This window comes from Aspergillus versicolor (genome assembly GCF_001890125.1).
Source record: "Aspergillus versicolor CBS 583.65 unplaced genomic scaffold ASPVEscaffold_8, whole genome shotgun sequence".
In the NCBI taxonomy this organism is placed as follows: Eukaryota; Fungi; Ascomycota; class Eurotiomycetes; order Eurotiales; family Aspergillaceae; genus Aspergillus; species Aspergillus versicolor.
In genome coordinates this window covers 1652729-1676252 of record NW_024467531.1, presented here as the reverse complement: position 1 = coordinate 1676252, position 23524 = coordinate 1652729, and the positions used below count along the sequence as shown (strand labels likewise).

The 23524-nt window shown below is 50.6% G+C and overlaps 9 protein-coding genes across 9 annotated transcripts; 6 read left to right on the top strand and 3 right to left on the bottom strand.

Annotated features, from left to right (window-relative positions):
* Positions 1 to 71: 71 nt before the first annotated feature.
* ASPVEDRAFT_86624 (putative arsenite efflux transporter ArsB-like) lies at positions 72 to 2232 on the bottom strand (the record flags this gene model as incomplete). Its single annotated transcript, XM_040817877.1, has 3 exons — positions 72 to 416; positions 464 to 2112; positions 2157 to 2232. The coding sequence occupies 3 exons, from the start codon at positions 2230 to 2232 to the stop codon at positions 72 to 74; spliced, it is 2070 nt and encodes a 689-aa protein (XP_040671034.1).
* A 997-nt stretch (positions 2233 to 3229) lies between these two features.
* On the top strand, positions 3230 to 5144 carry ASPVEDRAFT_86623 (uncharacterized protein; the record flags this gene model as incomplete). The annotated part of the gene is made up of 3 exons (XM_040817876.1): positions 3230 to 3366; positions 3418 to 3701; positions 3751 to 5144. The coding sequence occupies 3 exons, from the start codon at positions 3230 to 3232 to the stop codon at positions 5142 to 5144; spliced, it is 1815 nt and encodes a 604-aa protein (XP_040671033.1).
* Positions 5145 to 5849: 705 nt separating this feature from the next.
* ASPVEDRAFT_198276 (uncharacterized protein) lies at positions 5850 to 6204 on the bottom strand (the record flags this gene model as incomplete). The annotated part of the gene is made up of 2 exons (XM_040809253.1): positions 5850 to 6028; positions 6090 to 6204. 2 exons carry the CDS (start codon positions 6202 to 6204, stop codon positions 5850 to 5852), a joined length of 294 nt encoding a protein of 97 aa, XP_040671032.1.
* A 2336-nt stretch (positions 6205 to 8540) lies between these two features.
* Positions 8541 to 9520, top strand: ASPVEDRAFT_86621 (uncharacterized protein; the record flags this gene model as incomplete). Its single annotated transcript, XM_040817875.1, has 2 exons — positions 8541 to 8718; positions 8781 to 9520. The coding sequence occupies 2 exons, from the start codon at positions 8541 to 8543 to the stop codon at positions 9518 to 9520; spliced, it is 918 nt and encodes a 305-aa protein (XP_040671031.1).
* Positions 9521 to 9918: 398 nt separating this feature from the next.
* Positions 9919 to 12084, top strand: ASPVEDRAFT_198273 (putative MFS alpha-glucoside transporter). Its single transcript, XM_040809252.1, has 6 exons — positions 9919 to 10322; positions 10375 to 10674; positions 10721 to 11146; positions 11182 to 11665; positions 11718 to 11888; positions 11936 to 12084. The coding sequence occupies exons 1-6, from the start codon at positions 10107 to 10109 to the stop codon at positions 11998 to 12000; spliced, it is 1662 nt and encodes a 553-aa protein (XP_040671030.1). The 5' UTR covers positions 9919 to 10106; the 3' UTR covers positions 12001 to 12084.
* A 310-nt stretch (positions 12085 to 12394) lies between these two features.
* Positions 12395 to 14659, top strand: ASPVEDRAFT_64397 (glycoside hydrolase family 127 protein). The gene is made up of 2 exons (XM_040815725.1): positions 12395 to 12792; positions 12842 to 14659. The coding sequence occupies exons 1-2, from the start codon at positions 12622 to 12624 to the stop codon at positions 14558 to 14560; spliced, it is 1890 nt and encodes a 629-aa protein (XP_040671029.1). The 5' UTR covers positions 12395 to 12621; the 3' UTR covers positions 14561 to 14659.
* Positions 14660 to 14711: 52 nt separating this feature from the next.
* On the bottom strand, positions 14712 to 19663 carry ASPVEDRAFT_136819 (uncharacterized protein; the record flags this gene model as incomplete). The annotated part of the gene is made up of 4 exons (XM_040807331.1): positions 14712 to 15715; positions 15769 to 16040; positions 16104 to 16463; positions 16998 to 19663. 4 exons carry the CDS (start codon positions 19661 to 19663, stop codon positions 14712 to 14714), a joined length of 4302 nt encoding a protein of 1433 aa, XP_040671028.1.
* A 574-nt stretch (positions 19664 to 20237) lies between these two features.
* Positions 20238 to 20567, top strand: ASPVEDRAFT_137033 (cupin domain-containing protein; the record flags this gene model as incomplete). Its single annotated transcript, XM_040807348.1, has 1 exon — positions 20238 to 20567. A coding segment is annotated over one exon (330 nt), but the record flags the coding sequence as incomplete, so codon positions are not given.
* Positions 20568 to 21492: 925 nt separating this feature from the next.
* ASPVEDRAFT_838954 (uncharacterized protein) lies at positions 21493 to 23321 on the top strand. The gene is made up of 6 exons (XM_040817461.1): positions 21493 to 21538; positions 21600 to 21688; positions 21746 to 21826; positions 21876 to 21986; positions 22054 to 22380; positions 22437 to 23321. Exons 2-6 carry the CDS (start codon positions 21619 to 21621, stop codon positions 23273 to 23275), a joined length of 1428 nt encoding a protein of 475 aa, XP_040671026.1. The 5' UTR covers positions 21493 to 21538; positions 21600 to 21618; the 3' UTR covers positions 23276 to 23321.
* The last annotated feature ends 203 nt before the right edge of the window (positions 23322 to 23524 follow it).

The following is a 23524-nucleotide window of genomic DNA, read 5'->3' as shown; positions in this document are numbered from 1 at the left end:
TCGATTATATATCATTACAAGTTTATTGTTGTAATTAGACACGGTGCTAGTATGTCATGGTAGGGTGAATGCTACGAATTATATGGAGAATTGTCGCGCATAATATAAACCTCACCAACAAGCACCGCACACCCAACAGCCATAGAGATAGCAATGATAGGCAAGTTAACCATGGCAAAATCCAAACTGCGAACATGGATATGCTTGCGCGCGAGGATATCGCGCCATAACAGACCAGCCAGCGAGGCACTGAAAGCCGTGCTGAACGCCCCGTAGTTGACCCCGAGAGCCATGCTGTAGACCGTGGCCCAGAATGTTCGGTCGCTGATGGGAATGCCATTTGCCTCGTGGATGGATTGCCATGTCTGGACCACTCGTGAAAGAAGGATGGTTGTGCCGATATTGGTGCCGGCGAACTATACAGTTAGCGGGGATAGCTCCAATGACTAAAGAGGGTGCTTACATTGCACAGTATCACAGAGAGAAAGCCCATTCCGCCTATGGCCCCAATAGTGCCAGTTCGGTTGACCCAATGGTCCCATCCGTATGCAAATACCTCAATCCATCCCTTAGTGGCCAGTGCCTGCACGAGGATAAACATGGCAAAGGCGAATGGGACTAGCGCAAAAGGCATATGTGAAACTACAGCCGTAACAGTTGGAAATGTCTCCTGCAGCCAGCGGTAGGTACTAATCGCGAGGGACTCCAGTGTCTTGCTTTTATCATGCTCGGTTATATTCGACAAGGGTGGCTGCATTTCCTTTGCCTTGGCAGGACTGACTGGGTTTGGCAGAAGAGAATTGACGTTTGCGAGGCCCAACCCTTGCTTTTCATCCAGCGCACTGATAACATTAGGAGATGCCTGAGCTGATGCAGTAGACGGGGGAATGGATGCTTCACAGTCCATCGGGTCAAGCACCACTGCTGAAGGAACTCTCAACGCTCCTGTAGACTGAGGATCAGAACTGTCACTGGTCATCTCTTCACCGTGAAAAATTCCTTGCGCCCGCATACGTTCCACGTCCTCTCGGCCTTTCCGTGCGATGTTGCGGGTCTCATGGCGGTGATGCCACCCATACGCGATATCCCAGCAAAAGAGCACAAACGCAGCCGGCAGAGTGACCCAGAAGACAGGATGAGTACGGCCTTGACTTGCTGCATTTAAAGCCAGTACAGTAATGAGTGTCGCAGCCATGATGACGGCACCAAAGGCCGCCCCTCTCTTGTCAAGGAAAGGGTTAAGGATCTCCTCGAGGGACAGCAGTTTATCTTCCTGGCCGGTCGCCGCCGCCTCCTTTTCCTGCTCCTCCGCGTTTCCACGCGCATTTGGGATATTAGGGTTAACTGGCTTTTTGGATCTGACGTCCTCTGGAAGTTCGTGCATTTCGATTGATAACGGGACAAGCGACTCGTCGGCGAAGATGATGTACAGTAAAAACGGAAACAGCACGATCGCCGTGATAACAACGGGAACGATCATGTTCGCCGTGTAATCAATGAACTTGATCTGGAACGCACTCGTCAGAACAAGGTTAGTTGGGTTCGAAGTGACCAAGATGGCCGATGCGATGTTGGCGACGGCGAACTGGGTGTATATCCACGCTCGAGGATGCACGATATTGCTGGACACCCGGGTCATGTAGGCCAGGAACGCGGTGCCAGACAGAATAATAGGATCATTACCGATGAAACTGCCCAGGATGAAGAAAAATGCATAAAGATAGAAGAACAGGCGATGTCCGACCTTGCCGCCCTTTTGCAGCACCTTGAAGGCTAGGTAGCGGATGAGGCCGGACGCATCAATGGAGATGGCGATATATGCAAGGGAGAAAAAGAAGACCATAATATCAATGGGCGAGATATTGTCAGCCTCGATGGTCCCATCATGCACCTCCTTGCGTCCAATCGCCAGAATGGCCAGAAGGAAGAGATCTGCAATTAAGGGCGCCGTGACGAAGTTGAAGGGGAAGTTGAGGCGCACAAATCGGCCATCATGGTGGCCATATTGACGGGGTTCAATCACTCGCAGTGAACTCAGGCCACGTAGTATCGCATTTGCAAAAGAGCGAGGAATGTAAATCGGGACGTGGAAGGGGAAGAGAACGACAATATCTGTGGTGGTTAGACATGCAGAGAGCAGACGGCAAGGGCCTTACTGGCGAGCACAAAGACAATCAGGGTGATGATCGATCGCCAGTCTTTGATGCGATTTGTGTCAAGTTCGTCCGCCATCTCAATATAATTTGGCTGCGCAAAATGTCATCAAGTCGTATAAAAATAAGATGAAAATATCAACAGCCCCGCGTTCCCCGCTTGTGCTCCCACTGTGACACTGTACCACTTGCAGCAACCACTGTTGAATGAGTTCCTTTAATTCTCCGAGATGAATATCACGACTCTCGGAGTTTAATTCTCAACGCAGTTCCAAAGCCGACGTCCTGGTGGTGATCCATGGAGCGATAATGGTCGAATTCTGTGTCTCGTGGTTGTCGGTGGCGGGACCGGAGATGCCAATCCTCTTATGCAGACCGCAGCCTCGCAAACCTCACCGCTATAATAAATCGGTCGATATATTAGTGCGTCATTGGAATGCTTCTAATTTTCAGCACTATCAGGCCTCCATGTTGGGTTCGTCTGGTTCGCTTGTTGGTAGCAGGATGGGATGGGCCAGCCGGGCACAGGGCTGCACCGCCTCAATCGGGCACCTGCAACGTTCAGGATCTAAGACAATTTCAGTTAGTTAACTCGCAATTAGAATGCCAGTAATTGGCCGGCCGTTTGCTCCCGCGCTTGGACCCTTTTCTCCTGTCGAAATGCCTCAGCGCGAGGGTTCCCTGTCTTTGCCCCATGCCGTCGACAGCGTCATCCTCAGCAGCGAAATCGAGATAATATGATTCAAACTCTCCCTCGAACAGGAAGTCACGCGAGTAGCGGCCGCGCCTCAAAGTCAAAATGTTTACTTTTTCGGTCTAAGAGCGATCCTTTCACCGTGCCCGCCGAGTCGGAGACGATCCTGCGGCTCTTCACAGGCATGATGACCCCCTAGCGGACCCTTTTCTCTTGCCCGGGCTTGTCGAGGGTTTCTGTTGGCTGCCCTACTTCAGCGCGGTATATATACTTCTTTACGGGTCCAGACTTTCCCCAGACCAAGTTCTCGCCTCTCATCCAGACCCATGCAAGCCCCATCTGCTCTCACGTCTCTACGCCCATGGCAGGCGGATGATGAACGATGCCTCCTCTTGTTGTTCCCTCACATCTCCAAGTCCCCAGAGATGTTCCTTCTCCCGGTAATGCCACGGACATCGGCCTCGAAGTCGTCTGTGCGTGGCCAGTATCTGGCCAGTACGGGCCTGGTACAAGAGTCCTGTATGTCTCGTAACTGTTTCTTATTTGGCAGTCACTGACATTTTTCTCGAGATACTACGTCCTTATCGCTGCCTGCGTATTCGCAAGAAAAGAAGAGTGGCTGAGAAATGCCTGCCTAGCCGGTGCTCTGCTCTTCCCGGCAATCGCGGCCGTACATGGGATCGTCCTCGCCGCAATACATGTTGATGGTGCGATTGATATGGATGTATACGGGGCCTTCCAGCTGTGCTCGATTGGAATCCTGACTGCTCCCCTTACTGCAAGGATGTCTGGCACATACTTCAAGGACCCGCGTCGGAATATCATCTTTCTGTGGACTGGCCTTGTTCTTGCTGGTGAGTTGAAGAAACATTAATATTGCGACACGTCTGACTGAAATTCTAGGACTGCTGAGTATCACCGTCGAGCTCTTTCGGGTTGAGACGTCGATGTGCACTCATGACAACGCAGGGAACCCACTATCCAGCGATGTATCCCAGTTCCCCTACGAGGGTGCTAACTGCAGCCTGCGCTGTTCCACCGAGGAAGGTCCCTTCTCGCCCATACGACTCGGAGCAACGAATGAAATATTCGTGATTCCCGCACCAAAGAAGCTCACGTTCGGCGCCACAACACTACTGGCTGCCGCCTGCTGTATCCCAGCCATAATATCCATCTTATACTTCTGGTCCTTGATCCTTCAAGAGACCTGGAAAAATCACGTCAATGTCGAGACCGAGTCAGATCCACGGGATGAGCCCATTACGGGTACCAACGGGGCCACTGTGGGAAAGATGCTGCAAATCAACGGCCTGGTACGGACGGTTCTGAGCACAGTGGAAGCCCCAGTATTCGCAGCAGCAGTGCTAGCCATTCTGATCCTGGGAGAAAAGAACTTTTTCAGTAAGCCGGTAGACCATGGAACCGAGCCCATAGCCAGCATCGGCCAGTGGGCGCCGATTGTAGGCGCAGGCTTCGCAATATTCGGTTCATTGTATCTGTTTCTTACCGCCGACGATCGAGAGCAAAGCTCTGCTTGTAAATGCACCTGCCATAATGTGGACGGTGTAAAACGACAGTCCACCCCGGTCGACAACGAATCGAGATCAATCGCGACGACCACAACGACCCCCGGGCCTGCCCATACCCACCCAGCGCGACGTGAAACCCCTGATATTGGCAACCGCCGTGGGATCAACCGAGCCCTGATGCGCTTCGCAACGACCCTCAGCATCGCCGCCCACGACCGTCTCACGGACTACGACTTCCAGATAGGCCGTGCACAAGACTTCCCTGAGATACCGGCCGAGGCGCAGAGGAACCGAACACTACAGCAAATCCGTGAACAATATAACCCCAGGCGAGACTCCAATGGTAACCTCACTCTCTCGCGTGTCGGTTCAACCATCAGTATAGCTTCATGGAGGGACGGGGAGCGCAGCTCCACAACGTCGCAACCGCGGTCTTCCAGGGCGTCCACGCGTTCGCGGTCCCCCTCTCCATTCCCAGCGTCGTCTCGACAAGAGGAAGGACCTGCTTCAGTGGATTGTCAAGATCTTCGTCCACCCCGACGGCGCCGTGATACCTTGGAAGTCCCTAATCAGCATGGCTCTACAAGGCGCAGCCCCTCAGCATCGTCGGTTTCTACAGCCGGAATTGCGATACCTGGAGGGCAGGGATCACCAGCGATAGTAATATCAACCGGGGATGAAGTATCGAGTTCTCCGTTTGATTCGTCAGAGTCTGAACCCTCGGAGTCACTGCGAGGGAGTAGATATGGACGGCGGTTCACATCCTAGAAGCTAAATATGAATATAGCCCAGAGAACCACACCTGAAGCAGATTTCGACCCCTTGCAACCTCCAGTTGGAGCCATCGTGTTGCTTGAAAGCTACATCTCTCTTTGTCCAGCATAAGTGTATAAAATGTATACCAGATTAATTTTTTATAGCAGTGTATTGTAATACTCAAGCCGCTCTTGAGACCAATTGAATCAGGTTTATGGAAACTAATTATGTCCCAGACCCCGAAGATTTCCACTGTAAGTCAGGGAGGAGGGTCACGGAATCCTAGCTGCTGGTGCCTTTCCTGATTATGGGTTGTCACCTTTTGATAATAGAAATTATTATATGTATTTGTGAAACTGTCCATGCTGTGGGGAGTTAACAGCCCGGATTCACAAACTAGTCCCGCGATATTCATGGCTGTATAGACAACCTGAGTAAATCTTGTCTTGTTTGTTATACTTACCCATAAGAAAGCCGCGCGCCGCTCAGACTTTTGCACTTGGGCTGATTCAAGCAACTCCTACATCTGCCATGAATCTTTACTAATCATGGTTAAACACAATCCTTATTAATTTGATCCTAGCGAGGTCTGAAACCGCCTAATAAAGAGCGGCTGGGCTATATACAGAGTAATGCCGAAATCGTCCATTAAAGCAGACACAATCCGCGGGCAAACCCTAGAACCCAAGAGAGTTACAACCAAATTATGCTAAGTCTTTAGCAGCTGTCGGTGTGGCCGTCGCCTCCGTTCTTGCACTGGTATCCGCACTTCTGGATGACCTTGATTTCGCCGTTGGAGCCTCCCAGGCACTCGAACAGGGCGTTGTCTCTGGTCACGCCAGGGAAGTCGTCCTCGGCGTCTGCAACCGCGTTCCGGATCTGGGTGTCATAGTTGCCTGATTATCAACTCAGTAACTAGCTTTATCATTACTTAATGATATAATTTGGCTCACTAACCTCTGCTGAGAAGGGCCGAGGAACAGTAGTTGAACTGGGTTTGGCAGTTCTTTGCCGCACCAAGAGAGGCAAAGGCAGCCACGGAGGCAATGGAGAGGATGCTAAGCTTAACCATTTTGTCGGTGGAAGATGGGATTGAAGAGAGTTGGGTTGGAGTTGTTCAGTGATTCAGATGATGAGAAGATGATTGTGAGTAGACATTGAGGGGAGGAGGAAGCGCTCTTTATAGCCCTCGTTCCAGCCAAGGCCTGTATATTTACCACGTAGTAGATCTCCGGACAATGAACTTTCTCAGAGATCAGCGCATCCTGAAAGGTCCCCCCAAATACTGGCTTACGGGAAAGGACGAATAATATCCCCGGATATCAAGGGATCGCTGTCTCGTTGCAGCGTTGAAGCTATGGCCTGGGTTCCGTAGAAGTGATGAGATAGGTACTTTCCTTGAATTACCTACGCTAACCCTGCTCCTTGTTCCTACATCACCCTTTGCCATACAAAGTCTAACTAATATAACAGGAAGACAAAACCAAGAGCGCAAAATAGGTGTGAACCACCAGTCTGTTTTGCCCTTGCAGATCAGCAAGAGTTGGCTATGAAATTAAACCCTTTACTGACCCACTTAAGCACTCAGTTCTACAGAAAAGGCTGCAGGGAGCTGCATCCAAGTGGAGGTGAACATTGCTCAAGAAGAACCTGATAAGCGAATCTGGCTGCACCGATCCGCTCCACAAAGCACTCTTACCTAGTGCTTCGTGGCTTGCGAGGTGGAGGTCAATGGCTTCCTTCAGCCCCCAAATACCTACGCGTCGCGGAGTGTAATCCATCCGACTATTTTTCCACCGCCATCGGGGCTTGCGGACCATCTCGGGGCTGGGACAAGCAACATGAGGCCTTATGAACGTGCAAAAGGAATTCATTAGGCTAAGAGGGTACGTAGTTTGCAGTGTGTTTTTGCCCGATTATTATCCACACCGGGAGAAAGAGCCCGCGCACGACCTATCGGAAGACACTTCCAACCCAGGCCAACAGTCCTTATGGGTGGTTCCATCCCGCTTTCCTGACGAGTGTCGTCAGGGACTACGGTGTAAACCAGAGGAGGCGTCAGCGCTAAGCTTAGGCTCAGGGCTGGACTCTCACCGCATGGTTTAACATTACGACGACGACGATGGAGAGTATTTTTACGGCCAACTAGAACGAGGCCCAGACCCATACCTCCTTGTGGAAAGCATCCCATATTGAATAGTAGCCTTGTTCCGATGTTCTAGCACCGCCCCATAGATACATGTGAGAAGAATATTGTTTGTACTTTGGAATCATATCCAAATGAAAAGGAGTAACGCATAAAGCCGTCGGCGTTACCAGGCCTAGGACGGTAGATGCGTCGAGTCCGCTTTTCCCTGCCACTGCACTCGCTGGATTGCCTATGCCTCTACACCAACTAACCATCAGAGCTTGCTTGCTCAACCATTACAGTAGATGGCTCCAGTTTTCTTAACCAAAGCGTCCGCTCATGCTCACAGAGATATCGATCACTAGAGAAATTCTTGTAGATATTCTTATAATCTAAAGTCCTAACCTGGGGCGCTTTCTATCGAAATGGTAAAAATTACCATTCGACCAAAAAGGCCACTAGTGGTTATCTGACCGTCTTTCTAATTGCATTATATGCTGACACTCTCTTAGTCTTGTTATATATCTACTGCGAGAGCTGCTGGACTCCTACTAGAGACAGCCGCAGTGGTAATGTTAGTAGTATATGCCTGTTATTATCTTCTGTAAAGGCAGCCTATTACTCTAGTAATAATAGGGTGCAGGTTTAGGCTCCTGTGAGAAAAATATGATTATTAGGCACCATAATCTTGCTGAACCTTTGCCCTCAGGCTTGGTCGGTCACCCCACAGAAGGAGAGGCTTGCGGAAATATTTCCCGGAATTTGGTAGATTACAGCGCCTGAGAAATCAAGCGATGAGGAGAGTCGACCATGCCGGGGCACATACAGGACCTGTACCCAGATAGAAACTGATTCCAGTGTTTCTCGGAACCACCTCGCCACTGCTCGGTTTGGAATTCCCGGGGTTTTATGAAGAGGGTTGGGTCTCTATTATTCATTGAATTAGTCGTCAGGTTTAGGGAAGAAAGACGAGGATGTGGGAGAATGTAGTGTAACAGTAAGGAGATATAGAAGCAGAGTACTTTCTTAACCAGGGCTAGGATATAGTTCATATCTTTTATTTCGATACCTCAAATTAACCAATGTAGCCCGCCCGCTAGCAGTCGGGCCCTCCCGCTCTCGCTGGTTCCTAGAGGGCGGGCCGTACCTCTGCAAAATTAGTTCATTATGGCGAATAATTAGTATACCGCGTACACCAGGGTGCTGCCTGGTTCGCCTCGCTTTTTTCAAGGGCAATATTTCCACCCAATACTCTTCTCCTTCCTTCATCAACAGTGGTCATGGACGTAAATTCCGATTCCACAGCCAGCTTGTCGGCTACGCTGACCCCTATAGTCGTGGCGGCTAGAGAAAATGAGGTTAAAGGTCGCGAGATCTTCCAGAAGACAACAGACGAGTTTACGCTGCCCAGGGTCAACGAGGTCATGTCTGAAATCAACGCCGACCAGCCTAGCGGAGGTACCGACATGGCATATGGAAAGGCAGATCCCCAGATTCTTCGCTTTGGAAGGCCAATCCAGTCAAATCACCCAAATCGTCCAAAGCTCCGATTATCATCTTCGTTCACGGGGGAAGCTTGAGCTCAGGGACTTATTTAGACTCTATTGGGTCCGCCAAAGTTGGCTATTTCATTGACAAAGGTTATACTTTCGCTACGGTCAACTATACGCTCATCCCTTCTGTAACGGTGGAAGAGCAGGTACAAGACGTGGCCAACTCGATCAGCCATCTAGTAGGAAACGAGACTAGACTCGACATTGATTCTGAAAGACTTATATTAATGGGGCACAGTTCCGGCGCCCACGTTGTCACTCTGTTAGGAACTGATTCGAGCTACCTGGAGCGAGCGGGAACCAGTATTTCTATTATACAAGCCGTCATCACCCTGGACGGCTCCAACTACAATGCAGCGGCTGAGCTTCTCGATAATCCGGGCCCGATTGTGGAGAACATGATATATAGGTTCGGTACCGATCTGAAGCGACTAACTGCCATGTCACCTACTTATCATGCCCACGCGCCCAATGCCCGCGCGTTCCTGCTTCTCCACGCTCATCGACATGGGGACATCCGTCAGACAGTTGAACTATCCGTGGCGCTAAACGCTGCAGGTACTGATGTTAGGTTTCATGTGTTTGAGGGACAGGGTTTCGAGGGCCAGGTGCTTGACGGGGGAGCAAACGTCAATGTTAGATCGGACAATGGACGAACACTTGCCGTGAGACATGGTCATGGAGAACTGGTAGCCTTGCTCGTCTAGCACGGGGCAGAAATAAATGACGAGTGTAGGGAGATAATGGATCTGTGTGTGGAAGATATGCCTCGAGCTTGTCATATAGCCTCCCCAAGGAGCGAAGCGGAGCCCATCACTCGCAGAAGACCCCTTGAATTCCAGACTGCCTAAGTGTATCCATGGCCCCATGTCATAGCAGACTCGGTGACCTCCCCACTATCAGGACTGCCCTGAGAATGAGCTAGAGGTCTTGTCTTTCATACTTTCTTTGTGTCGGGGCTTTTGTTGTATGAGTGGCCAGAACTGTCGGGATTCACTTCCCCGCACGCACTACAATCCACCCGCCTCCACTTCTCCAGGTTTGATATAGGACCCGATTACTCCACAAGTTGCTCTTGTTGCTTTGTCCTTGCTGTTCCCGTCGGTCTTTTGCCAAAGTGAGGCTACTCAATTAACCGTGCAGCGGATCGAACCATGTTTCCACTCAATTCTGCCATATATAACCCTGGAGTCGACTCTACTCTGAGCCCACTGGGGACTTCGCAGAGGCCACCTCGAGCTTCACTTTCCAAGCGAAATCCCAGGACATATTCGGCCGGACACCAGCCCAAACATGACAACCCAACGTGTTGTCCCATCCGACCGCGAGGTCGCTGAGCTGCAGAGGGCAGAAGGGCAAACAACGGATCTCATCCGACAGGCCCAAGAAAGCGATGAGACCGACCGAAAGTTAACAATCCGGCAGGCCGTGAGCAAATACAAAAAGGCCGTTTTCTGGGCCATGTTTCTTTCGACTAGCCTAGTCATGGAGGGTTATGATCTTGTTATTGTGAGAGTTGACCCCTTACTGTTTGAAGCAAGCTAGTGCTGACTCGCAGTAGATAACATCCTTTTATGGGCAAAGCCAGTTCCAAGAGCGATTCGGTGTATACGACCCCGCCTCAGACAAGAAATTGATTCCAGCTGCGTGGCAGTCTGGTCTTTCAAACTCAGCCCTCGTTGGCCAGCTTGCAGGCCTCATCGTTAACGCAACCTGCCAGGACCGGTTTGGGTGCCGGCCTACTATGATGTTCTTCATGGGATGGATGGCAGTGGCAATATTCATTCCTGTTTTCGCTCCATCGCTTCAAGTTCTGGCCTTTGGAGAGGCGTTTTGCGGTATATCCTGGGGTGTATTTCAGGTATGTCGCCAGAATTCGGGCTGGGTTTCCGACTAATAGTCCATAGACACTATCGACTACGTATGCTTCCGAGGTCGTGCCTACTATTCTCAGACCATACGTCACAGCATATGTTTGTATGTGCTGGGGTGGTGGAATCCTTCTCTCATCCGGGGTTGTCCGCGCCGTGGCTGGGCTAGAGGGTGACATGGGCTGGCGACTTCCATTTATTCTGCAATGGGTCTGGCCCATTCCTCTATTTATCGGCGCATATTTTGCGCCAGAGTCTCCATGGAACTCCGTTCGTAGGGATAAACCCCACGAAGCAAGGCGGAGCCTAATGCGTCTGTATCAAAACATGCCGGACAGCGAAGAACGAGCTGAACAGACCCTGGCGTATATCAAGTACACGACAGAGATGGAAAGGTCCGAAACGGCCAATGCAAGCTTCCTCGAGTGCTTCAAGGGAACTAATTTGCGGAGGACAGAGATCGTGAGATAACTCATCACTTCGTCTATAACCAAGCAAAAAGTAATTTGATTTTCCAGAATTGCGTCGTCTGGGCCGCCCAGATACTCTGTGGGAATGCCATTCTCGGATACTCGGTGGTGTTTCTCCAAGCCGCGGGTTTCAGCGAGCTGCAAGCGTTCAACATCAACATTTCATTATCGGCCTGCTATATCGTTGGTGGGATCATTTGCTGGTTCCTCTTCCCACATGTTGGGAGAGCGACGATCTACATAAGCGGCTTGACCTTCATGTTCTTTTGCCTTGTCACCATCGGAGGTCTCTCCTGGGGTCCCGGGAAGGATGCCCAGCTCGCGATTGGAATCATATTGGTGATATCCACACTATGCAATATGATTGCAATCGGACCGACATGCTACCCCATTGTGGCGGAAACACCATCTGGGCGCCTGAGGTATAAGACAATCACTATTGGGCGGTTCGTCTACAATCTGACCAGCATCTTCTCCAACTCTGTCACGCCTCGTATGCTTTCACCAACATGTAAGTCGACCCTGGTATTTTCCCTGGCCAAGGCAGGTCTGACCGTGAACAGCGTGGAATTGGGGAGCCAAAGCGGCCTTCTTCTACGCGGGCACCAATTTACTCTGCAACATATGGTGCTGGTTCCGATTGCCAGAAACTAAGGACCGGACCTTTGGAGAAATCGACTTGCTCTTCACTCATCGTGTACCAGCGAGGAAATTCAAGTCCACTCATGTTGACCGTATGTTATACCCATCCGTTCTTTGGCAGACACTGACTAGTCCACAGAATTCGCGCATGGTGGGGACTACTTATCCAAGGAGGAATTGGAGCATCGGGAGAATGTGGAGTGAGCCGGCAGGCTTTTATGATTCGGTATATTGGTAGTGATCGTAATAGCGCAAAGAACTGTGCAGATAGGTAGTTGATAGCAATTTATTTTTTTTTTTTTCAAGAAATTGCGTTCGTGCATGGGAGTTTTGATTAACCGATAAATAAACCGGCCGTATTGGGCACTGACAATGCCCTCAACATTAACCTATAGAGAAAGGCAGTACTAGTCTCCCTGTCCCTGGTAGCGCACAGTAACGTATTCCGCAGATGTTCAAGGTGGTCAATGCAGGACCAATTCCGCCACAGCAACCAATCAGATCAGGATAGCCCCGACACTCTCTGGTTGATGCGGGGAAAGAATATCATCCGGTACGGAACGACCCCGGGTGCGAAGCCATTATCTATGCAGCTGACGGCTAAATATCCCATGGGGCTTTGTCTACAGGCAGCTTGTGGATTCAGGAGAGCGCGGGCCCCACTGCGGTTAGTTTACTGAGAAATGGCAGACCTTAGCACAAGGACGACGTCGACAAAGGTTTAAAACCGGAGAGATACCTTTTAATGCCCCGATGTTCCCTGCGACTTGAACCCCTACCGATAGTCAAACGAATTTGTCTATCCAACCCAACATCCTAGGAATCATGTCCTTCCAGCAGGTGCCTGTTCGCAGTGTCGACATCACGTCGGCCTTCTGGTCGCAGATGCAACGCTGCTCCAGAGAGAAAACGATTCCGGCCATCATCAAGGCCCAGAAGTCCTTAGGCCATTGGTATTGCCTGACGTGGAAAGAAGGCCACGAGATCCAGCCCCATGTATGTTACCTGACAACCAAATTGGGAAATAGACTCTGACAATTTGCAGCCATTTTGGGATAGTGACATATACAAGATCGTTGAAGCCGCCTGCTACTTTCTCATAAAGAGCATGGATGAAGAGTTGATGGCTACAGTGGAAGAAGCCGTGGACATGATCAGGGCAGCCCAGCACCCTGACGGATATATCAATTCCTATTATACCGTCCTAGGTATCGATAAACGATGGACGAATCTGCGGGATATGCACGAGCTATACTGCCTAGGCCACTTGACCGAGGCCTGCGTTGCATACGAGACCCTCACGAATAGCGGACGACTATTGGAACCGGTATTGAAAGCACTCCGGCATGTCGACTCGGTCTTCGGCTCCGAACCAGGAAAGAAGAGGGGATATCCAGGACACCAGGAGATCGAGATCGGCCTTCTAAGGCTATATGAGCTGTGCGAAGAGCCCGTTCTGCTGAAACTCGCCAAATATTTCATCACTGAGCGAGGCCACAGGGATGCCAACGGTGAGACGTATTTCGACCACGAGGCCAAAGCCCGTGGTGGGGATCCGTATGACCATTTTGGTGGCGAAATGAAGGCCTGGTTTGAGCATCCGCGAGACTATAGCTACAACCAAGCTGACCGACCCCTCGTCGAGGCTGCTGATGTCAAGGGCCACGCCGTGCGTGCCATGTACTACTACATTGCAGCAACCGACCTGGTCCGTCTTACTGGCGACAATGAGGTGAAAAGAGCACTCGACCGAATGTGGACGGACATGACGGAAAGGAAATTATACGTCACGGGTGGTATTGGGGCCATGCGCCAGTGGGAAGGGTTCGGCGCTAAATACGTGCTCGGGGATACCGAAGAGTCAGGGACATGTTACGCTGAGACTTGTGCATCTTTCGCATTGATTCTCTGGTGTCAAAGAATGCTTCAACTGGATTTGAATGTCAAGTACTCTGACGTGATGGAAATCGCGCTGTACAATGGTTTTCTTGGGGCTGTGGGCCTGGATGGTGGGTCATTTTATTATCAAAACCCATTACGAACATACACCGGGCATCCAAAGGAAAGGAGCGAGTGGTTTGAAGTGGCCTGCTGTCCACCAAATGTCGCCAAGCTGCTAGGCTCGATGGGTGCCCTCATATACTCGTTCAAGGAGAATCTCATCGCCATTCACCTGTATATCGAAAGTGAGTTCACGGTTCCTGGAACGAACGTGGTTGTTTCCCAGAAAACAAACATGCCCTGGTCGGGCGACGTCAACATAAAGGTGCAAGGTTCAACGGCTCTCGCGCTGCGCATCCCGATCTGGGCAGATGGCTATACCAGCTCGGTCGAAGGGGAAATCAGGGACGGCTACCTTTGGATTCCTCAAACGCAGGATGCGGAGGTAAATCTTTCTTTCGCACTCGAGGCGCGCAAGGTATATCCTAATCCGGCAACCGAGAAAGATCAAATTTGTATCATGCGCGGTCCCTTGGTATACTGCATCGAAGATGTGGATAACGATGTGGACGTCGACCACGTTGGCTTGGTAGACGACGCTGTCAGCGACGGTAACCCGATCAATATTGCGACAGTAAAGGGTGTGATTCCAGTGAAAGCTACTGGGAGAGAATTGGTCGAGGGACAGACCGGCCTGTACGCCTCTAAGCCGTGGAAGTATGGGGGAGAGAAGAGCCTTCTATATGTGCCATACTTCCTCCGGGCCAATCGGGGAGGAAAGGGTGGCATGACGGTATGGGCGAGACGGCTGGGCCCTAAATAGTGTTCATCTCGTTGGGTAAACAGCTTAGCATGGTAATATATTTATTAGCTCTTCGTGGGAGCCTTTTAAGATCAGACGACTCCATTGGCATAGGTAGCCGGCAGTTTCATGTTAAAGGTGTAGTAGGACTGGTGCGATGTCGATCGAGCAGTCACATAGATTCCAAAAAGTCCACCACCAATGGTGAATTCTGTCCTGTTGACTCCTCCCATAGAGCAGGATCAGTTCCCGTACGGGAATTTGCCTCAAGATAGACCCCGTCACTATATCGCTCCGATACGTTGGCATCGTAACGATTCAGGAAATAGATCATCCAACGGTCCATATCAAAGTTCTTCTGCGTACTGTTCATTTGGCAGGCTCGATGAAACGCTCTTAAACGTGACAGGGAAAGCTCAACGAGTGACCAGTGCTTCCGAAATTGAAGAAGCATGATGAAATTTTGCTCCAACAGCTTCTTCGCTCTGGCAATGCTTTCGTCGTCTGTGTCGAAAAGAAGGCTGTATAATAGAACAGATGATGCCACAACGAGTAGATGACCGTTGACTGGCGACCAGAGGCATTCCATTCCGGAACATGAGTTGGTGTCCCACATCACCTGGCTAAGAGCCGTTGCGTGCGTTTTGCACCGCGCCGCGTACATGGCAGCTTCGTGATCAGTCCCACCCTCTGGTGACTCGGACTTCTTGTTGAGGAATTGATAATAGAGCATCTGACACTGGTGATGATAGTTCAATTGTAGAATGGTAAATTCTCGTCCCAATCCACGACTAGCGTGTCGTTCCTTGTTTTCGGCGGTGTGCTTGAGGTGCTCGGGCAGGCTTTGGAGATACCTGTCCAGCTGCTGTGATATTTCTCTCACCCGCCCACGGACATCAACGTCGGTCACTGTATTCTGAACTATTTCGTCGTTCAGTCGCATGACCTGGTCATGAAACTCGGACAAGGGAAGCATCCAAGTCCACAGGCCGCATTCTCGGAGTCCCAACGCATTGATCCTCGCTTCTGACTGTTCACCAGGCAGGTCGTCGTGTCTCATTTTCTTGTAAGCCTCTTCTTCCAGTGGACGCTTAAAAGTAGGACTCGTCATGAGCTGCTTGGGAATAAGAGCGCGGGCCGCGTGCCAGTTTTCCATCATCCACATAACCCAGAAGACTGAATGTAGCTGTTAGATTGACAGGTATAACCTGAGCGGCGTTCGGACTCACTTCGAATTTCCACCTCTCGCTGGATGGGGTCCGGGCTTAGGCTCTCCGGCAAGCGCAGCATTCGCACCATACAGATAGCCTGAGACGACAGTAGTGCCTCTTGGGCGGAATCACCTTCTGCAAGTGCCACGAAGGACAGTAAAATGCATCCCTGCAGGGCAGGTAAATCAATCAATTCCGTTCGAGCATTGAAAGACTGCATAGCAGCTGAGAACCAGCGCTTGGCTCTGTGCCAGGGGTGGATATTCTCGAAGTAAGGATTAGATGAGAACCTGTTTGTCAAAGGATGGCTGTCAATACCAAAACTGCAGTCGGAAAGAATAGGGACAGCTTACCGAGCCATCAGAGCAATCATTCCGAGCACAATAAATTGAGGGATATGGCCCGCACGCTGTGCTGTAACAAATGTATGGCGATGAAAGAGAAGCAGCTGCTTCTCATCAATGAGCTCAAAGTAAAGGTCGATAATCTCATTGCACACAGAATCCGGCGGTAGACTTGTGTCTGTCTGAACCGATTGTACGGCAGAAGGAGCGGCCTTCATCTGAGGCACCGGTCTGAGTTGGGGGAGACGGGAGGCCCCATTCTGGGAGGGTTTCCAAGAGTCGCTGGCCAGCTCACACTGCCATTTCTTTCTGGCACATGAAGCACAAGGATGCCCTGGACCCCAGACTACGCATCGTTTCTTTCCCGCGCTAGATTACCTAGGTCAGTGGCAGAATCCCGCGAGTTGCGCGTGTACTTGCCGGCACTTGGTGCACGATGAGCTAGGCCGCATCTTGCAAATTTCATCCGTTGGAGATAATGGTAACTACATTGGATAAGCTTGGGATGGAATGAATATAATGAAAGCAGAATAGCTGCTTCGAGAAGGGTAGTTGGACAACTTGAAGTGAGGAGATGAGGGGAGACAAAGGAGAGACAAATTACGCCGGGCGGGAGAGACCATTACAGCAGTGATGGTTTACGATCAGGGCACAACGCATCGAATTCCAATATAGTCGGTCTTTCAGATAGATTGGATTGCCTGATATTACGGGACCACTACAGTCAATTATACAGATGCGCGAAGCAATCACATTCACCGGTCTATAGGTTTGCAGTCTACTCTATGAACCTACACAACCTAAAATATATACAGTCATGCAATACTGTCCGGCTGTGGTCGACGCATGAAAGGAATTCTGGGCTTTGGCGGCCAATCGCTACTGTATCGGCGCCAGTTAAACGGTATCGAGAAGTGATGTTTCCCAGATCCTACCCAGCTCCCCTGCAGCGCCTGGTTGGAGTGATCATCACTAGGAAGGGTGACCAACGCTCGCGAATTGGGCGGAATCAAGAGGTCTAGTACAAATAACTCTTTGCTAGCTTGGATGGACCACCGGCATTCCAGGCGTCCATAGGGGGTATTGTACGTCGCCTCCGCGGAATCAATAGTCCCGCCCAGGATCGGTTGTACTTTGATTTCCTTCCACCCCTTCGCGAGGGGGCTGATACCAGCTACAGTGCTATGAAGCCAATTGATAATTGACCCAAAGGCGTAGTGGTTGAAGCTGGTCATCTCTCCTGGATTAATCGATCCATCAGGCTGCATACTATCCCATCGTTCCCACATGGTTGTTGCCCCCATTGTGATAGGATACATCCAGGATGGACAACCTTTCTCTAGCAACATCCGATATGCAACCTGGGGATGACCTCCCTTGGTTAGGGCATGGGTGATGATCGGAGTCCCTGCAAATCCAGTGGCTACCCGGAATTTCGCCGACCGTACCAAGTCAACCAGACGGTTTGCTGCAACCTTGACCTGTTCAGGAGTAGCATGTAAATCAAACATTATTGCAAGGCTCAGCGCGGTTTGACTGTCGCCGACAAGTAGCCCGGAGTGTGCGATGTATTTGGCTTGAAAGGTCTTCTGTAGCCGGACTAGGTCTTCTGCGAACCGCCTGGAATCGGCAGTTTCTCCTAGGATACCACTGATCTGTGATATTACCGAGGTGATGCGCACCAAGAACGCATCTGCCACTAATGTCCCGTTTGTCCTCGCATCCCCAGGCTCTACTGGAGGCGCAGTTGGGTCCAGCCAGTCGCCCAACTGCCACACCTCAGGATCCCAAAGGCCATCAAGTCCGCGCTGGATCCCTCTATCAATCCACGCGAGCATACTCTTGTATTGCCGACGCAGGATATCGACATCACCATAGGACTGATACAGAGCCCACGGGCCCAGGATCACCACATCATCCCACTGCGCCTGGGGCGTCGGAGGCCAAAGCTCTTCAGAGATGACATTTGGAACAACAAATGGAGGGACGCAGCCGTCTCTGCCTTCATTAAACTGCTCGGCGGCTACATCCTGAAGCCATTCGCCCAGCATGCCAGCAGTATTGTAGAGGAAATTGGCAGAGGGTCCAAAGATCTGGATATCGCCCGTCCAGCCGAGACGCTCATCACGTTGAGGACAATCAGTCGGGATAGAAACAAAGTTCCCACGCATGCTCCACAATGCATTTTGATGGAGCTGGTTGACCATAGGGTGCGAGCACGAGAACCAGCCAGTGCGAGTCATATCGGTGTGCATCACCTGCGCGGTAAAGTTGGTGATCAAGTCGCCATCACGCTCCTGATCCCAGCCATCAACCTGCACATATCTAAATCCGTGAAATGTATATTGTGGTGACCAATTGGTCAGCTCTGTTCCAGCACAGATAATCTCATCTGTGCATTTCGCGATACGCAACGGTCGAGTCCCGAGCTCTCCATGTTCCAGCACTTCGGCATGCGTGAGAACAAGACGCTTCCCTGATTGTTTATCTATCGAGCGGACGCGCAATCGACCAACGAGGTTCTGACCGAAATCAAGAATGGTTTTGCCAGACGGGGTTCGTTGAACTGAGGCAGACCTGATCTCTTCTGTGATTCGAACTGGTGGCGCGTCGGGTGAGACGAGGGTAGCAGACGGAAAGGCAAGCTCCTGAACTGGACCCCAGGAGGAATTGGTGCTGTTATCACCGGAAGAAATACGATTCCAGTTGGGGTCTTCCTGGCGGGCATCATAGAGCTCACCGTCGTAGAACTCGCTCTTCACGATTGCGCTCGGTTGGCAAGTCCAGGTGCGGTCCGTTGCCAGAGAAAAACGTTCAGCATCAGAGTCAAAATGAATTTCAAGCTGAGCGATAGCAGCGAGTCTGTCACCATATAGCTTCCCTCGTCCACCCTTGAAGCCGAGACGTGTTGCATACCAGCCCTCCGCGACCTCGATGGCGATGACATTTGGCCCATCGTGATTGAGAAACGGCGCAACGTCGAGGGTCTGATAATTCAGGCGATAGCGATAGCTTGTCCAGCCTGGGGACAGGCAGTGGTCGCTAACCTCTTGTCCATTGATGAAGGCCCGATAAATTCCTAAACTTGTTATGTAGAGCCGCGCCTTCTGGATAGTTCCCTTCCCTGTCAGAGTGAATGATTTTCTGAAGCGAGTGGGACGTAATGGCCCGTCAACAACATCTTCCCTCAGCTCTGTAATAGGAAGCGCAACCCAATCGCCTTTCCGGAGTAGCGAGCACTCAACGTCTGTCCAGGGCGACCAATCTGTCGATTCTACCTGGCCCTGCCCCTCGCGGCCGAAGGAACGTACCCGCAAGCGAACGCTTTCCCGAGATTTCAACGGTGTGCTTGGCCATGGGACGAGCACGGATGTATCACTGGTAACAGAATGTGTTTCTGTTTCTGAATCTGTACGCGCAATCTGAATTTCGTATGCTGTTTGTTGCCAGTCGCGTGGGCAGTTCTCAGCAAGGAATCGCCAGGATACTCGAGGGGTGGCCGTTCCCACGCCGAAACCGGTGGGGTGTTGCTCGACTGTTGGCGCCAAGAGAGAGAGCTGGCCAGCCATTATGAGGGGCAAAGATAATTATTTGAGACGGAATAATTATGAGATGAAGGTCGCAGTCTTATAGTCGCCTGTCACTGTCGCTCATTCTTCTCCAATTCCACAGCCAATCAGGATTAAACTACGCCGCCAAGCTCCACAGATGTCCGCCTCTTACAATCAGCCAATCAGGTTTAATTTCAATGTTGAATGGCTTGATATTGAAGAAATGCAGTAAACTAGGTAATGTTCATCAGGACAGCCTTGATGTTGCAATATGCTTCCAATCCAGCCTGTCCAAGCTGTCTCCCAATGCCGCTCTGCTTCAAGCCACCAAACGGGACCCGGAAGTCACTGTTGTTGGTAGCATTCGAGACCATCCCAGCCCCGAGCTTGGGCACAACCCAGTGGATCCTGGAATTGTCGCGAGTACAGATAGCTGCAGCAAGGCTGTAGTCCGTATCGATATTCTTCAAAATCCAGACAGACAATTCTATATTTAACCTTAAAATCACTTTATCCAACTGCCAGTTCACTATGACTACCATCACACCAACCGCAGTGCAGGAAGACTCCTTCAAAAAAAGAAGCCCTGGGCAAGTTCAGCGGCGACGTGTACTTCCACCACCTCCACAAAGACCAGCATGTCTCAATCCTCGATGTCAAGTTTTCACCCTGTGCCCGCACAGACTGGCATTGGCACGAAAAGGGCCAGCTGCTCGAAGTAACCACCGGCTCTGGGTGGGTATGCGACAAAGGAGAGGAGCCCCGGAGAATCAAAGCGGGCGACATTGTTTGGTGTCCCCCTGGGGTTGCCCATTGGCACGGTTCAGATGACAGCAGTTTGATGATCCATCGTGCAGTTTCATTTGGTGGTATGGAATGGTACGATCCAGTCTCTGCGGAGGATTTGAAGGGTACCCATTAAGTAGGTCTATCCGTCTCTTAGTAGATAAGGTGCTAATCCGCGAAGACTTCGGAACGCTGGTACGGAGTACGTGATGAAGGAGTTCTGTCGGCGTGTGTAAATAGATCCCGGGGGATAGTTACGCATGTATCAGATCTGATAATAGGACCACTGGTGCCAGCAGAGGTGTTCGTCGGTCTGACAGTTTATAATATATGCAAGGGGGGCAATACGGAGTTGGCGGCCAGGTAGAATGTACAGAGTAAATTAGCTATTTAAGACTACTTGATGTCTTAGACCATTTTACCCTTACAGTTGCGCCGCGTAACCTGTGTCATCCGATTCGAGAAACAGATATATTACTTTATGTAGTTTCTAACAATGAGTGCATAACTTCGATCTCAGCAGTTTCTCGTAAGATAGGAATACATCAGTATTGAGTAGCAGCCCACTGCGTTTGTGTACCAGAACGTGATCCCTACTATTCGGAATGCTTGTACAGTAGGGGCCATTTTATCCTTGAGTCGGTCATTTTTAAACCGATGCTTATTCTTGTATAGGAAATAATCATATACTCAGGGAGCAGTAGCCTCCACACCGAAGCCGACCACATGGTCGTAACAGAGATACAAAGGCCTTGCCGGATATGGGCAACTTATCCGCGACGTGAGTCGTTCTACTCGGGCCACAACACACCGAGAATAGTATAGTTGGAGAATGGCACTGGAGCTCGGATTATCGAAGCAGGTATTAGCTTCAGGGTCATCACCGCAAGACTCAAAAGGCGGCCATTTGTGGAGACTGAGGCGGCGGACTTGGGCTCCGATTTGCTGTGGCTGTCATTGTCCGCCTCCAAGACGGTCCCGGCGTTGGGGTCATAGCCGTGCTGGGTATTTCCCCACGGGGCCGTTTCCTCGGCAGTTCTGTTGCAGTTAATGGTCACAGGAGCTAATTTTCGGGTCACTGAGAGCCCGCCTCGTCTCAGCGGGCAGGTATAAATCTGATCTCGGTACTCGACAGGTCATGAAGGAAGCTAAAACATTGAGACTGCAGGCCGCTTGTATACTGCATAATGGGTTATTACGTCGTTCTGATTGCTTGCGTCGTCGCCATAGGGGGCTTTACATATGGAGTGGATTCAGGTTAGTCCAAAGGTTGAGTGGCTGGCTACTTCGAGCATCATGTCTAACGTGATATAGGGATCATCGCGACTACCTTGGGCCATGACACATTCAAATTCGCCATGTTGGGACCAACAGGTACCAATGCTGCCTTGACAGGTATGTGGTAGCTCTTGACCAGGCTTACGCTTCCTGCTGATATAGGTAGGTGCGATCGTATCTCTCTATAACGTTGGGCAGGCCGTTGGGACATTTGGGGCAGGATACTCGGCCAATCGATTAAGCAGACGGTGGACGATCTGCGGAAGCGCGCTGATTTGCGAGTTCACTCAAAGTTATTGAATTTCTGATCAAAAAGAGCCAAACTAACTTGTCATTTTGTGTAGCTATCGTTGGAGCCGTGCTCCAGTGCGCAGCCGTGAACGCAGGGATGATGATAGCTGGACGATTCTTCGCTGGCGTTGGCTGCGGCATCATTCTCACTGTCGTCCCCGTATACATCGCCGAAGTCTCTCCTCCCGAGAAGCGAGGAATGATCGTGGGACTGCAGGGTTTCATGATTGCCGTGGGGTTCTTTGCAGCAAACTGGATAGGCTATGGAGGAGATGTTGCGAATGGCGATTCGCAGTGGCGCATACCGTTGGCCATGCAAATCCCAGCGCCGCTCGCTTTGGCAGTCGGTTGCTGCTTCGTCCCGTATAGCCCGAGATGGTGTATGTCCTCTGCGTCCATTATGCATAACTGCCGTTCCAATAACTGATAACAGTAGTGGTTCAACAGGAGCGGTACGAGGACGCGCAAGCCGTTTTACAAGTCATCCACGGCCAGGCCGACAACGACGACCGCGCGCTGCAAGAGCTCTCAGAAATTCGAAATCAAATTCAAGCTGAATCAGCCACGGAAACCAGTTTTTCAACTGCGATCACAAGTCTCTTTTCGCGGAAATACCTCCACCGGACCCTGCTAGCCTGTTTTCTACTCGTTATGGGCCAGTTCAGCGGGTCACAGGTCATTCAGAACTATCAGGGAACATTCTATGCGGCTGTTGGATTTACCGGGAGGTCATCGCTCCTGATCAGCGGGATATACGGGATCATGGGTGTATTGGGCCAAGTTATTTATCTGTTTTGCGCCGCAGACAAGTGGCCTCGCACCCGGACGCTATGGGCGGGCTCTATATTCCTATCGGCGATGATTGCCATCTGCATGCCCTTATCCGCGGTATACGGAGACGAAGACAATAGTAATTTGAACGGGGCCAGAGCAGCAATCGCCATGATCTTCCTCTACTCATGCGGATATGCTGTGTTCTTTAACGCCACTATCTGGGTCGTGCCTTCTGAGCTGTTCCCGTTCTTCCTGCGGTCAACTGGCATGGGCCTGGCCGTTTTCTCCAAGTCAGTGGCGGCCATTGTGCTTTCCCAAATCACGCCGACTGCAATGGAGAACGTTGGCTGGAGGTACTATGCCCTTTTTCATTGCCACCAACCTTGCCGCTGCGCTTGTCTATTTCTTCTTGCTTCCAGAGACAGGTGGGAAGACTCTCGAGGAAATAGCCGAACTATTCGGAGACAGTGTGATTACCAGTCCTTCGAAAATAGACGATGACATGACGCACCACACACCATTACCTGGCGATAAAAAATAACCTGCTTTTAAGTATTTATTAAAAAGAAACCTTTAGTAACTCTATATTAAAATACAAGTACTTCATCTTATTTATCTTAGAAGAGATCTATTTAATGCTAAATAACCCTGGTAATATATTTTAGTTACTTTTTATATCTTATTAATGTAATCCCAGAGCGATCCAGTATATTATATATTAGAAGTCTACTTATCTTAGTATATATTTAC